The sequence below is a fragment of the Hermetia illucens genome, chromosome 4, assembly GCF_905115235.1.
Source record: "Hermetia illucens chromosome 4, iHerIll2.2.curated.20191125, whole genome shotgun sequence".
Lineage (NCBI taxonomy): Eukaryota > Metazoa > Arthropoda > Insecta > Diptera > Stratiomyidae > Hermetia > Hermetia illucens.
The window spans coordinates 166,818,588-166,831,455 of record NC_051852.1 but is presented as its reverse complement, the minus strand read 5'-3'; the positions used below and the strand labels follow the sequence as shown (position 1 = coordinate 166,831,455).

Genomic DNA, 12,868 nt, shown 5'->3' with positions numbered 1-12,868 from the left:
AGACTACTATATCGCGAGATGAATATAAAGAAAAAGGAAACCAATATTTCATTGTCATGCATTCTTGTACTGAATCACGTCTGGAGATAAAACTTTTCCACCCCTATACGTTCTCACTTTCTCATTATTACCAAATATCTAGTGAAATTGGGTAGAACCTGGCATAATCAAGCATAGCAAATATTTCGCCACTTTTTGCCTGCGTTGTTCACCCACTTTCTATAAAAATCGTCGTTCGGATTAAATAAATTAAAACAAAACGCATTTCGTACTCTTCAAGTTAATTTTATTACCAAAACAAATATAAGATCCATAAACTTAGTAAACTCTCAATGCTTCGCTGCTTCCTTCTGGGCCTGATATTTATAATGCAGGTCGACGCAGTCCTGGTTGGAAATATTGACCCAACCTTGTGGAGTAATATGATAAACCCGCACTATACCACCGGAGAAAGCATCGCGGAACGTTGCGTGATAAATGGCTCGTCTTCCCAATTCCTGAGCTTCCTCGTCACTCAAATCCCATTTGTAGCCGGAATCCAATACGCCGAAGGCAAATATCGAACCGCTTCCTACTGAAAATACATTTCCTGGTGTACGGGTCCCCTCCGAGTCGACATAGTAGAGCGCCGGACCGCGTTTGTCATAGCCGGCTAACATCATTCCCATTGAAAGGCCCATTCCCTTATATTCATGTGCGATATTCGCCATTATTTTGCTGGCGGCAGCTACTGAAATCCGCTCCTTATTCCGCAATTCATGCAGACGGCACTCTTTTGACAAGACTCGATCCCAATACACACAATCAGCGGCTCCACCGGCGAGCGTGCCTGAATGAAATCAACTAATCAGAACCTAAGATCACCAGAAAAATAATTGCTTTATTACCCAGCATGTACTGGTTGATTTCCACGATCTTTTTCATTGTCTGGGAGCCGATGAACTGGCCTCCTGTGGCTCGGGAATCAACAGCGAGGATAACGCCTCCCTTGAATTTGAAACCTAATGTGGTCGTGCCGTGGTCGAAATTCATTTTAATCCCTGAGTTCTCGCCAGTGGCTTGTAACTCCGCAAGATGCTCACAAGGCTGAAATTGTAGCGTTCATGTTATCATTTCCATAATTTCAACACCTTCGGGCAGGAACTTACATTTGCAAATGGGGGTACCGCCAGGCTGAATGGATCTTCCATGTTCCCGGAGAGTTTGAATAACTCAATTCCAGCGTCATCGGTACTGAATGAGTTTGCCTTCATGAAGGGAGCATCAGATAAACCGCAAATTTCCGCCAATGCCATGTTTTTCTCTTTCAAGGAATCTAAGTCTACGGAACCACCACAAAAACAATATGAAATTCAAGCAAAGACTGATTGGAATGACAAGCCGAATTGAAGCATGTGAAGCTGTTCGTTGTTTGTGCAATTCATGCGTTAGTTAAGAGATGGCGCTAAAGTCGATAGTTAGAAAAAAATATACTAGGGGTGCCTTAATAGCTTCCGGTTGCCATTGTTTAGCGACTTTTAATGAGGTTCAGATGTCCACAAAGTGCCTATTTATTGTTATTGGTATTTAATTCTTGCCGAGGCTGAGACATTTAAATCGCTTGCAACTTTGCCATCGCCAATCTTGTTTTATATACAGTGAGCGCAATTTCTATATACGCAGTCACATTTTTCCTCTTTTTCTTAGAAAATGCATAGAATGTGAAGATTGTGTGAAACAATTAAAGGGAATATAAGTTCCTTGGTTTCCTGAGAATTCGTGATGACTGAAAAATGTTGTATGATATTTTGTTTCTGATCAAAAGCAATCATTTGCAAGTGCGCAATTTCTATAAACGCAGGCAGCTAAAACGTTTATGAAATTACTTTTGTAATTGAAAGTTGCGACGTGAAATTTTGTAGTATTCTACGTAAAATAGTGCTCATCTTTAACTTTTTTAGCTTACATTATAGCGATGCCTCGTGGAAAAGTGTTAATCGATGAAGAAAAAGGTCAACTTTCCAGAATGGAAGATTCGGGCTGCACAATGAGAGCGATGTTGAGGGGAATTTGTAAATCCGACGTAGTTGTGCTGAATTTCGTTGGATTAACGGGAAAATACCGTACAAAAAAAGTATCCGCGTGGAAATAAAAAAATCGGGAAAAGAGAAATCACTCTTATTAAGAAGGAATCTACTAGAAATAAACTTTGGTTCATTCCAGATCATGCCAAAATGACTTCTTCCTATTAAAAAGATACGGATGCAACAGATTTTCCATGCTGATAACAGCATTAAATATAAGAAACCTGCTGAAGCACCTCATTTAACATCGACAAATAATAAGGCTCCTCTTAAATTGGCTAGATCGTGAATGAAATGGGAAGAAGAATGGAAGGCAGTATTGTTTTCGGATGAGAAGAAATTCAAGCTTTACGGTCCAGCTGGATTTAGCGCATTTTGGCACGATCTAAAAAAAAATGAAGCTCCTCAAATGAGTCGTAACTCGCAACGCGACAGTGTTATGGTCTGGGGGACATTTTCTTTTCCCGGTAACATTCAACAGGGAATCGTACCAGCCAAAATTAACTCAGTAATTTATATTGAGCTTCTGGAAGCCATTTTGATGAGAATAATAACATTGACCGGAATTTCCAACATGACAACGCCGCAGTACACGCTTCTGCATGCACGAAACATTTTTAAATGACAAACAAATAAAAATTTTGCAGTGGTCCCATCGAAGTCCTGATCTTAAACCCATAGAGAATATATGGGGGATACTTGCATGGAAAGTCTATGAATGACGCCAATTTAGCCAATTTGAGTAAAAGACAAAAATTTTAAAATGCTAGGACCAAATTGAAGAAAATACTTTAAAAATTGATTAGCCTCAACGCCAAATCAAATTTCCTGCATTAAGTTGATGCGGACTTAGGACCCCCTTCATTCTCAAAACGAATATTTCAGCTCTGGCCAAGCTCTGGTCAATAAGGCCGATTTGCGCTCAATATAATTTGTAGGCATGTCGTGTTCTACGAATTATATAAACGAGCATTCAACATCTGCGAGCCGCTACGGTCACGCTGCTCCCAGGGCAGAGGTGAGGCAGCGTCTGACGATTTGCCTCTGCCCTGGTAAGAAACCGTAAAGCCGTCGTCGCTTGACTTTTTTTAGTCATTATGCGTTTATTTATTTCAATAAGCTTAAAAGTGCAAGTGCGTATATAGAAATTGCGCAATAAAAATGGGATTTTTGTCAATTTAAAAAAATGAAGATGTACTTTGTTATTTTTTTTTTTGTTTTTCTAAACTTAAATAAAGATACATTTACTATCATATAAACTTTATATTTCTCAAGGCTTCTATATAGTCACAACGAGCAATATGTGGGATGCGTATATAGAAATTACGCGCACTATATGGATAAGAAAGATAAGATGGTTGATACTAGCAACCCTAGAAAGGGCTAACTTTTACTTAATTTGGGCCTGTACAAGGGCATGGACCAAAGACGGGGGGATGTAGAAGATTGACGATACGTGGACTGGAGAGCCGGTAGAAGGAGTGACCTTAATTTAAGAAAAAAGTTAACGATTAAAGAGATTTCATATTAAACAAGCTAAGTGATGTCGACTGTCTTATGGCCTAAACACAACAGCGGAGTGACTGCGTCCGTCCGCAGTGAGAGAGCCGTTAAATAAAGCTCATTGCACGGACTTGTATGAGCCAATACACAATAAGCCCGGTGCGCAATATGGCACGCAGAAAAGTTCGGAAAATCGAACTCTTGCGACTCTTGCATTTTTCGATTTCGGCTGTTACATTTGAATGGGATTAATTAGCATGAATTCATTTAGGAAACTGTCGGCACTAATTGAATTGCAAATGCTATAATAATTAGGAATGTCACTAGCATTCTTTCCGAATCTTCTATTCATAAAAATTGAATTTAAGCCGGAGTTAAGTGCACTCTTGGCAGCATCAATTGCATTAACATAATAAATGCAAAATCAAGGTGATGCGCTTATATGAAATCTAGGCTTCAAAATATGTCCCTTCACGATATCTACTTAAAAAAGCTTACTAATTATATATTACCAGCTTTCCAAAATTGACTGAAAATATCCCTTGAGTTCATCATAGGAATACCGTAGCAACGTACAGGACAATACCATGCATAATACTGCAAAGTTTTGTAAAAATTCGGCCATTTGTATCCAAGTTGTAGCGACTCAAACTTATCAATTTCGCGCGAATTTGCTACGTCTTAAGCCATGCAAATAAAATGCTGACGTCATAATTAACGAGAATAATATATATATATATATATATTATGGATGGAGGTGGACATCTTACAAAGATGGTGCTGCGCCAGGTTGCAGCAGTGTGTGGGATTCGCACCCACTAAAACCACTCCCACTCTTCCGCCCCTCCTCGCAGGACCACCATGAAGTATTACTTCGCGGGGGAGGTTTTGGTTCGCTACACCAGCACGAGTTTTGTCTGCGCCACGGCTGTTGCCTCATTTATCACCATCCAAGTTCTATCTAATTCCACGAGTTTTGTCTGCGCCACGGCTGCTGCCTCATTTACCGCCATCCAGGTTTCCTCCGACTTCAGTATCTGTTTCACCAGGTTGGAGTGCTCGGTGTCCGCCCCCAAGACTCCTTTTCTGCTGCAGAAATCTGGCACAATGGAACATAACGTACTCCGGGTCCTCGGGTGTAGCACCGCATTCAGGACAGTTAGGAGTCTCGTCCAACTCGAAGCGATGCAAATACTTCCTATAGCCACCGTGTCCCGTAAAGAACTGTGTCAGGTGATAATTCAATTCTCCATGCTTTCGGTTGACGCAATTCTCGATACACGGGATCAATGTATGGGTCCACCTGCCCTTGTTGGAGTTATCCTATCGTTGTTGCCACTTGCCACACAATTCTCTCCTGATGGCTTTTCGGAAATCCGCATTCACCTCGCCTGGATTTGGCTTCCGTTTTTCGTAGAGCCAGTGTGCCTGGCCCGCAATAAGATCTATAGGGATCATTCCTGTGATGACACACACTGCCTCCGTCGACGCCGTCCCAAATGCACTGCACAACCTTAGCGCAATTGGTCGGTATGCCGAACTTATCTTCCTCCAGTTGACAGCGTGGTTCAACGCTCCCGCCCAGACAGGGGCCACGTATAGCAGGATCGACCTCACCACTCCCGCGACGAGTAGCCTGCGACTACACTTCGGCCCTCCCACGTTAGGCATCATCCTTGCAAGGGATGAGCTGGCATTTGCTGCTTTCTCTCGCGCATAATCCAAGTGTCCCTTGAAATTCGGTTTGGCATCGATCATCACCCCCAGGTATTTGACAATTGATTTTGAGACGACCTCACGATTACCAACCCGGATATTAACCGTGTTGTTCTTCCTGGGGTTGACAATGAGGACCGCCTCCGTCTTTTTGTCCGCAGGTTTAGCTTGGCCATTCGTTACCATGACTTGATGGCATCAATGGCTTCATTTGCATACAGGTCCACATCCTTGAGATGGTTTGCAATTACAACTACCGCCAGGTCGTCCGCAAAACCAATCAGCGTTGCCTCCTCCGGCACGCGTAGGCCAAGCACTCCGTCGTACATTATGTTTCACAGCAGTGGTCCCAATACATAACCTTGAGGCACACCTGCCGTCACAATGTACTCTTTCGGCCGGTCGTCTGTCTCGTACCAGAACAGTCTTTCCGAAAGGTAACTCTCGATTAGCCGAGCCAAGTAACTAGGAACATCAAGTTTGGCCAAAGCATCTTTAATCCAGCCCCAGTTGGCTGAGTTGAAAGCATTTTTGGTATCCAGCATCACCAGAGCACAGCCATTGCATTTGGAGCCAATTCTACGACCTTTGCTACTGCATCGACTGTAGAACGCCAAAACCCATATTGCCGCTCTGAAATATATATTACGTGCTCGGTACTAATTGGACAAATGTCCACTCAAATGTTTTTCCATCTTCCGGTTTCCCGACTTGTTTATATCTGCTTTAGGTAAACTTATTCACATTTGCCAACAATGTTGAATTCGTAGTGTGAAGCGTATGAAGTTGGCTATTATCAATACAGTGCTTTCCAGATCAAATTTGCGTAAATGGTTCTTTAAATATTAGAGTCCAATTGAATTTTTAACTATATACACATGGATTTTTCAAGGCACTCATCGCTCCTCACATAGGGGAAAACAAAACCCTTTCCCGGTTTCCCAGATTTTTTTTCGCTCGAAATGGAGGGCTTACGTGGTGCGAACTTTAAATAGTGCCCACCGTTTTGAGCGCTCTGCCCATTGTTTCAGCTGAAATCACTTTCTCAGTTTTTTCCTGTAATATGGTTGTCATTCAACGTTTGGTATGGTAAAGCGTGTCAACTAGGCCCACGCGCCATCGTTCGCGGTTACCCGAAATCACTGCCCTTCAACTTCTCCCACGAGTTCCCGAAGCGGTTGCACTCCTTCTCTACTGTTCTGCGCTAAGTGTCCTTAGGGCGACCCACTCGTCGACCAAGGATTAACGTGGGGAACGTAGTTTTGGATTGCTGCTGGTTGCTTAATAAATCGTAGATTGTCAGCGTCCAAAATTTGAAGATTCATTTTTTGTAGAATGATGTGGATCCGTTGTTCCTGTTGGTACCGGCGATAAATGACATTTACATGTTTCTTGATAAATTCAATAGTCAGCTCATCTCAGCATCAGATAGACTGTTCTTTCGGTCTCGGCGGAGGTATTTTTCATTTTGCGAGACATTTCTCCTTTCAGGACGCTCGCACTTTCATGGTACCGGTAAACAATTGCAAACTTTGGTTGATGCATTATTCCTACGAAGCTGAGGCTGCAACTTTACTTTATTACCTCCATCACTCATGTTGAGGACTTTCTTAATTTGGTCTTTGTGCATCGTTCTCATTTGATCGAATATTATTGAGGCGCGCCAATTCCCATTTTTTGTGTTTTGAGTACCGGCGCAGGGATGACTTTCCGTTTTCAATTTTTTGTATGGATGAATGTCTTCTGGGAGTCTTCATTTGCGATATTTTGCTTGATGCCTTCTTTTCTTCTGCAATGCCTTGACTGAATACCCCTGTGACTGACTGTATACGAGCTTGCGAATATGGTTGGCATGGTTGGTCACATCGAAAGGGGTAGATGTTTGTAGCTCACTATTTTTGCCCTTGTACGTGGTGAAAATGAAATCCCACTCGTCGTTGTAACTTCATCTCACTGGGACGACGCTTGGATTCTCTTACATACACAGCCAATCTAAGAACTTAGGCTAACTGCAATGTAGTATGTTAGCTTCTAATTCCCCGGCTGGGCCCCGGAAGAAATAGAAAATTACATACGTTAGCGTTCTTGCATTGAGGAGGGTTTAACAGCCTTTTTTTGGGAGTAGGGTAGGTGAATACGTTTACGCACAGAGTATTGGACAGACTACCAACTAAACACCTCCCTGTGATCAGAGAACTATCCTGGAACCGTTTGACATATTACTTCGGACTAGCTCTCCCGCTCTCTCAGCTTTGGGAGCCTTTAAGTCAGGGAATCCCTTTCACCAACTGGAGGGGAGTAAGGGAGTTATTGGTTCAGGGAACCCCTTACCATCCGATCCCTCCACCGGTCGAGTTCTGCTAGCGCTTGTCAGCATCTTTCTGACTGTCTGAAGAGAGCTTCTCTGTGTCTGCATAGAGTTGTAGACGAAAGCCGTCGCACCTCTCGTAAGAGAAAAAGGTGTGTTCAGCGTTATCCGCGACTCCATTGCAGAACACACAATCAGCAGATCGCGCCTTCCCAATTCTGGGCAGGTAAGACTGCAAACCTCCATGCCCGCTTAGAAGTTGGGTAAGGAAGTGTTCAATCTCACCGTGCATTCGGTTCAACCATGGGTCTAAATCGTCGATGAGCCGCGCAGTCCATCTGCCCCTTGACTCACTTTGCCAAGAGAGTTGCCATTCGGTAAGGGTGCGTTGACGTTCTTCACGAGCAACCACCTGTCTTAAGTTCTCGCCCTTATGGTGGTAGATAGCTTTGTGCCCATTGGCAAGGAGGGCAACGGGGATCACTCCCGCGATCACCATCACGGCCGGTTCAGAGACGGTGCGATAAGCAGACGCCACTCGCAAACCTCCCCGCATCTGCACTTGAGCAAGGCGCTTACGATGCACCTCCTTGTCAAGGGTATCAACCCATACCTCCGCGCCATAGAGTAGAACCGACTGCATTGCTCCCATAAGGAGACACCTCCTAGTAGATATAGGGCCCCCAACATTCGCCATTAGTCAACTCAAGGCCGCGACTCCAGCTGCAGCCCTGCCCACTGCTGCTCTGATTTGCTCGAAGAAGATCATCTTCGAGTCGAGCATTAAACCAAAGTATTCAACCATTGATTTTGACTATAGTCAACTCGCTGATCGATATGGGACGCAGAGTCGGGATTCTCCTTCTGGTCAAGATGACTACTTCGGTTTTCTCCAGTGCAAGGCTGAAACCGTGAGCAGTCATCCACTCGCTTACCCGTTGCATCAATATGCCAAGTCTGCTTTGCGCCTGTTCAACAGTGCGCCCGGCAACAAGTGCCGCAACGTCGTTTGCATAGCCGACCAAGCGCGACTCTTCGGGCATATCGAGTTTCAGCAGACTATCGTAGGAAGCGTCCCAGAGGTCTAGCCTTAGGATGGATCCCTCTGCTACTCCCGGCGTGATTTCCATCCTCCTTTGGCCCTATAGCGTCTTATAGAGCAGGGAGCGGTCTTTCAGATAATCCCTCAATATCCGCAACAGATGGCTTGGCACGTGGAATGAGTTTTCTAATGTATCTAGCATATCTTACGGAATTGAAGCGTTATGAGGAGCACTATCCGTCGAGACCGGCGGCTGTGTGCCTCGGCTCGATGAACCGCATCTACCACCACCATAATAGCATCCACTGTGGATCCCCCTGTTCTGAAACCGAACTGCCTTCTAGATAAGTCCCCGGCAGCGCGGATCGCTTCAGCGAGTCTACTCCGGATGAGCTTCTCAAGCACTTTCCCCGCCGTGTCAAGCATACACAGCGGTCGGTATGCAGACGGGAGCTCCGTGTCTCTTTTCCCCTTGCTGATCAGCGCGAGTCTTTCCAGCGACAAGGAAAAGTCCCTCCTCCAAGCAAGCGTTGAACGCCTCAAGCGGCAATTCTGGGCGTTGACGAAACACCAGTTTGTAAATTTCCGCCGGGATACCATCAGGGCCTGGCGCTTTCCTGTTTTTCATAGTGAGAACCGCTTTTTGGAGCTCTCTCATTGTGAAAAGGGGGCAATCGTCCACGCTTTCCACGCTATTGATATCAACCCGTACAGGATGTCTGGGGAACAATGCCACTTCGAACACGATGTACTGGTGATCGCTTGCAAGCAGTCTTGTTTGACTCACCGCCCGTTCAAAGATGATGCCAGAGATTCCGATGCAAAAGTGATGGCAGGAATACTGAGGCATGCTCCATTCAAGAGCTCTGGCATTAAAATCACCGCCTACCAGGATTAGTCCCTCCGTGCTCGAAACGGCATCCTCCAGAGCATCCAGATGTCAGGTAAACGCCTTGAAAAAAAAACGTTATCCCTAAACACCGGATCCAAACAAACTCGTTCCTTCGGCCTTCGACAAGAACACGAAGTCGAACGTCATCCCGAACCCAGATGGCAGCGATGCCCGAAAAGTCGATATTCCATGAGGCCGGATCCTTGTTACGATATTGCTTGCTAATTAGCACTAGATCAGCATTTACTTCTACTGCGAACTTTGCTAGCAACTGGTGAGCGGTTGCACGCCGGTGTATGCTACTTTGTAAAATGCGGGTCATGACATTCGCACTCTAGCCCTTTCCTGAAAATTGGACACTGTCCCCAGCCCGCAGTGTATGGGACGCTCTCAACAGATGCGCCACGATCCCTGCAGAGAACGCAACTCTCGCTTTCATTGTAGTTGTTCGCTTGATGACCTACTTGGCTGCATATCCGGCATGCAGTACTCCTGTCCGGTCTCTTGCAAGCTGCTGTCGTGTGTCCATAGTCAAGCCACCTGTAGCACTCTTGATGGGGACTATCCGCATTCGTACCCTGCATACTACCCGTCCAATTTTGATTCTCCCGCTGCTAAGGAGCTTCCTCGCATATTGCTCGAGGACTTTTACCACGGCCTTTTGGCCTCAAGCATTTACAGAGGTGATACCTATCCGGGCATTGATTATCTCTCGACATTCACGCCCTTGGTCGTTGCGGAACAGGTCGTTTCAGTGGACAGAATTTTGGAAGCAGACTTGAAATGAATCCGATGCAGGCAGCAGAAGCCCATATGCATTTAGCAATTGTAAGAGTTCTTTTTGATGAATCAGAGCTGAAAGACTTTGTAATTTAAACAAAACACTTGGTTCGAAAGCATAAAAAAATTTATTCGTTCATATTTTACAAAAAAAAAACCAAATACATTAGTAGAAGTGTGTTAAATCGTACATTTACTCTATTTATCCTTCTTGTTACTTTTCAGTCGATCTAATCGTTGCAACAACGTGGGATGTGAATGACTCCATGTTGAATAGAGCCAATCGTACACTGGGAATCCCAAATTGTCGATATGCAACTTAATTAGAGCCTTTCCCAGCTCATCGCAAAAACCGAGCTTGCATGCAAATTCATCAGCCTGGTACTCAAATCGTCTGGAGAGCATTGTCATTCCAAAATTAATCACGGCATTATATGGAGCTAGTACGTATGAAAGGATAATCAGTAAACCTACTAAAACCGGACGTGATCCGGCAGGAAAACCCAGAGCACGATAAAATGGTTCATATTTAAATAAATATCCAAACACTAAAAACATCAAGAACAGATGAACTTGCATGATGATAATATTTTTTATAATATGTCCTAATTTCCAGTGGCCTAATTCGTGCCCAAGTACGGCTAAGACTTCCGAGTCCGTGCATCCCTTGCCCCTGTCTTCTTCCGGCAACTCCATTGGGTCCGCTTTACCCTTATTCAGCAGCAGGGTATCAAATAGGACAATACGCTTGGAACCAAACAAACCATAGAAGTAGGCATTGCTGTGTGCTGAACGCCTGGAGCCTTCAACCACGTACAGTTTCTTCAATGGAAACTTCAGTTGACTTGCAAGGCTTTCGATTGACTCACGCAGTGGGCCTTCTTCGAGCGGTCTATACTTGTCGAAAAGTGGAGCAATGAGGGAGGGATAGATTGTCAAGAGCAGGAAAGCAACGAGCCCTGTGAAAACCCAGAGATAGAGGAAGAAGAAATCTCCACCACGCTTAACTATCCACACAATTGCAGCAGCGATCGGAATGAATATTATCTGACCAACTACGAATGATTTGATTTGATCCATTACGAAAAATCTCGGTGTTTGCTTGTTGAAACCGTGTTTCTCCTCCAAAATGAAGATTTTATAGATTTTCACGGGAATTTCCTTTAGCAAATTGAAACAATTCGTTATAACGATAAACACGCAACTAACGATTATCTCATTCGAAGAATCTAGTCCCAAACATCCAGTTAGGGATTCGGCTTTTAGCCATAGGAATGGGAGCAGACCGAAAAAGATTTCCAATGATTGAATTATGATATCGAATATTACGCCTTTTGCTAAACTGAATTTTTCATTGTCTAGTCCATAGTCGCGAGCCTTGTTGAACGTCTCGACCTTCAGGATCCCGTCCAATTCTTTAGGAACTTTTCGTGTAGATCGGTATACGCGCAGCTGGAATAGAATGGGAAATTTAAAGTTAAAAATTAATGGAAAGATATTTTTAGCTGGTTAACAAGAATTTTTATTGTTCACTGTGTCGGGTGCACATCATATTCAATGTTTGGTGTTTATACAAATGCACAAAGTAAATATTGAGATAAAACAATTTCGAAGCAACTGAGAAAGTTGGTTAACAAATCAAAGGATGAGTTCCATAAATTTGTTTAAGGTGAGCAGCACATTCTGCTGCACGTCTCCACATCCAATGTACAATTTTTAACTTTTCCTTTAATTTTACTTGATAAGCGGGGGGGTTACAAGGGATTGCATCCTGGTCGCGCTTGATGGAGTTAAGGATTAAATCCATCAAGTAAAGTGCTAGTGGACCCCATTCAGATCTACGATCTCATTTATAATTTATTTTATTCAAAAAAGTTCGATAAAATCCGTCATTTGCTTTCCTAACTACGTTCACCTGCCAAGTCCATAATTGCAACATGTTCACGAACCTTTCGGACACGCTCTAAAATGGTTGGATGAGTGAAAAACCAAAACTGATAGAGTGGATCAGAAATCGGTTTCACTTGACGTTCCAATAAAATTTTGATCAAGGCTCGAATTAAGTCATCGCCAAGACCAAGCTCGACCGTGAACTTATCGGCTTTGTACTCCATGTGTCGGGACAATGCAACGTTGCATAGTTGATAGAGGGTATGATATGGTGCCAGGATATAGTAGTAAGTGATAAAGAATACAACAAATGCCGGTCGAACTCCTGGTGGGAAAAATAAATAGGTGATATCATACTGATATATTTGACCAAATATCACGAATATGATAAGATAGTTTAATTGGAAAATTATGTTTTTCTTAATGTTGTCTCTATGTTTCCAGTGGGCCAACTCATGGGCAACGATAGCTACAATTTCGGGAATTTTACAGCATTTTCGTTGCTCAGTGTCTTCCTGGATGAAGCTTTCAGATATTATTATTCGCTTCGTGATAATCAGCCCCAGGAAATAAGCATTATTCAAACGGGGATCAGAGTTTCCTGTGGATGTATAAACGTTCTCGATAGGAAATCCCACTTTTTCCGTAATTTTTTTAAGTTCCACTCGCAGCGG

At 43.7% G+C, this 12,868-nt stretch overlaps 2 protein-coding genes across 2 annotated transcripts in view; both read right to left on the bottom strand.

Annotated features, from left to right (window-relative positions):
• Positions 1-269: 269 nt before the first annotated feature.
• On the bottom strand, positions 270-1,401 carry LOC119655762 (proteasome subunit beta type-5). The gene is made up of 3 exons (XM_038061817.1): positions 1,149-1,401; positions 888-1,086; positions 270-829 (listed from the first exon to the last, which is right to left on the bottom strand). Exons 1-3 carry the CDS (start codon positions 1,293-1,295, stop codon positions 330-332), a joined length of 846 nt encoding a protein of 281 aa, XP_037917745.1. The 5' UTR covers positions 1,296-1,401; the 3' UTR covers positions 270-329.
• A 9,012-nt stretch (positions 1,402-10,413) lies between these two features.
• Positions 10,414-12,868, bottom strand: part of LOC119654284 (CAAX prenyl protease 1 homolog) — a 45,052-nt gene continuing 42,597 nt past the window's right edge. Inside the window, exon 2 of the mRNA XM_038059571.1 lies at positions 10,414-11,756. Within this exon, the coding sequence (XP_037915499.1) occupies positions 10,503-11,756 (1,254 nt within the window). The 3' untranslated portion in view covers positions 10,414-10,502. The remainder of the gene's footprint in view (positions 11,757-12,868) is intronic.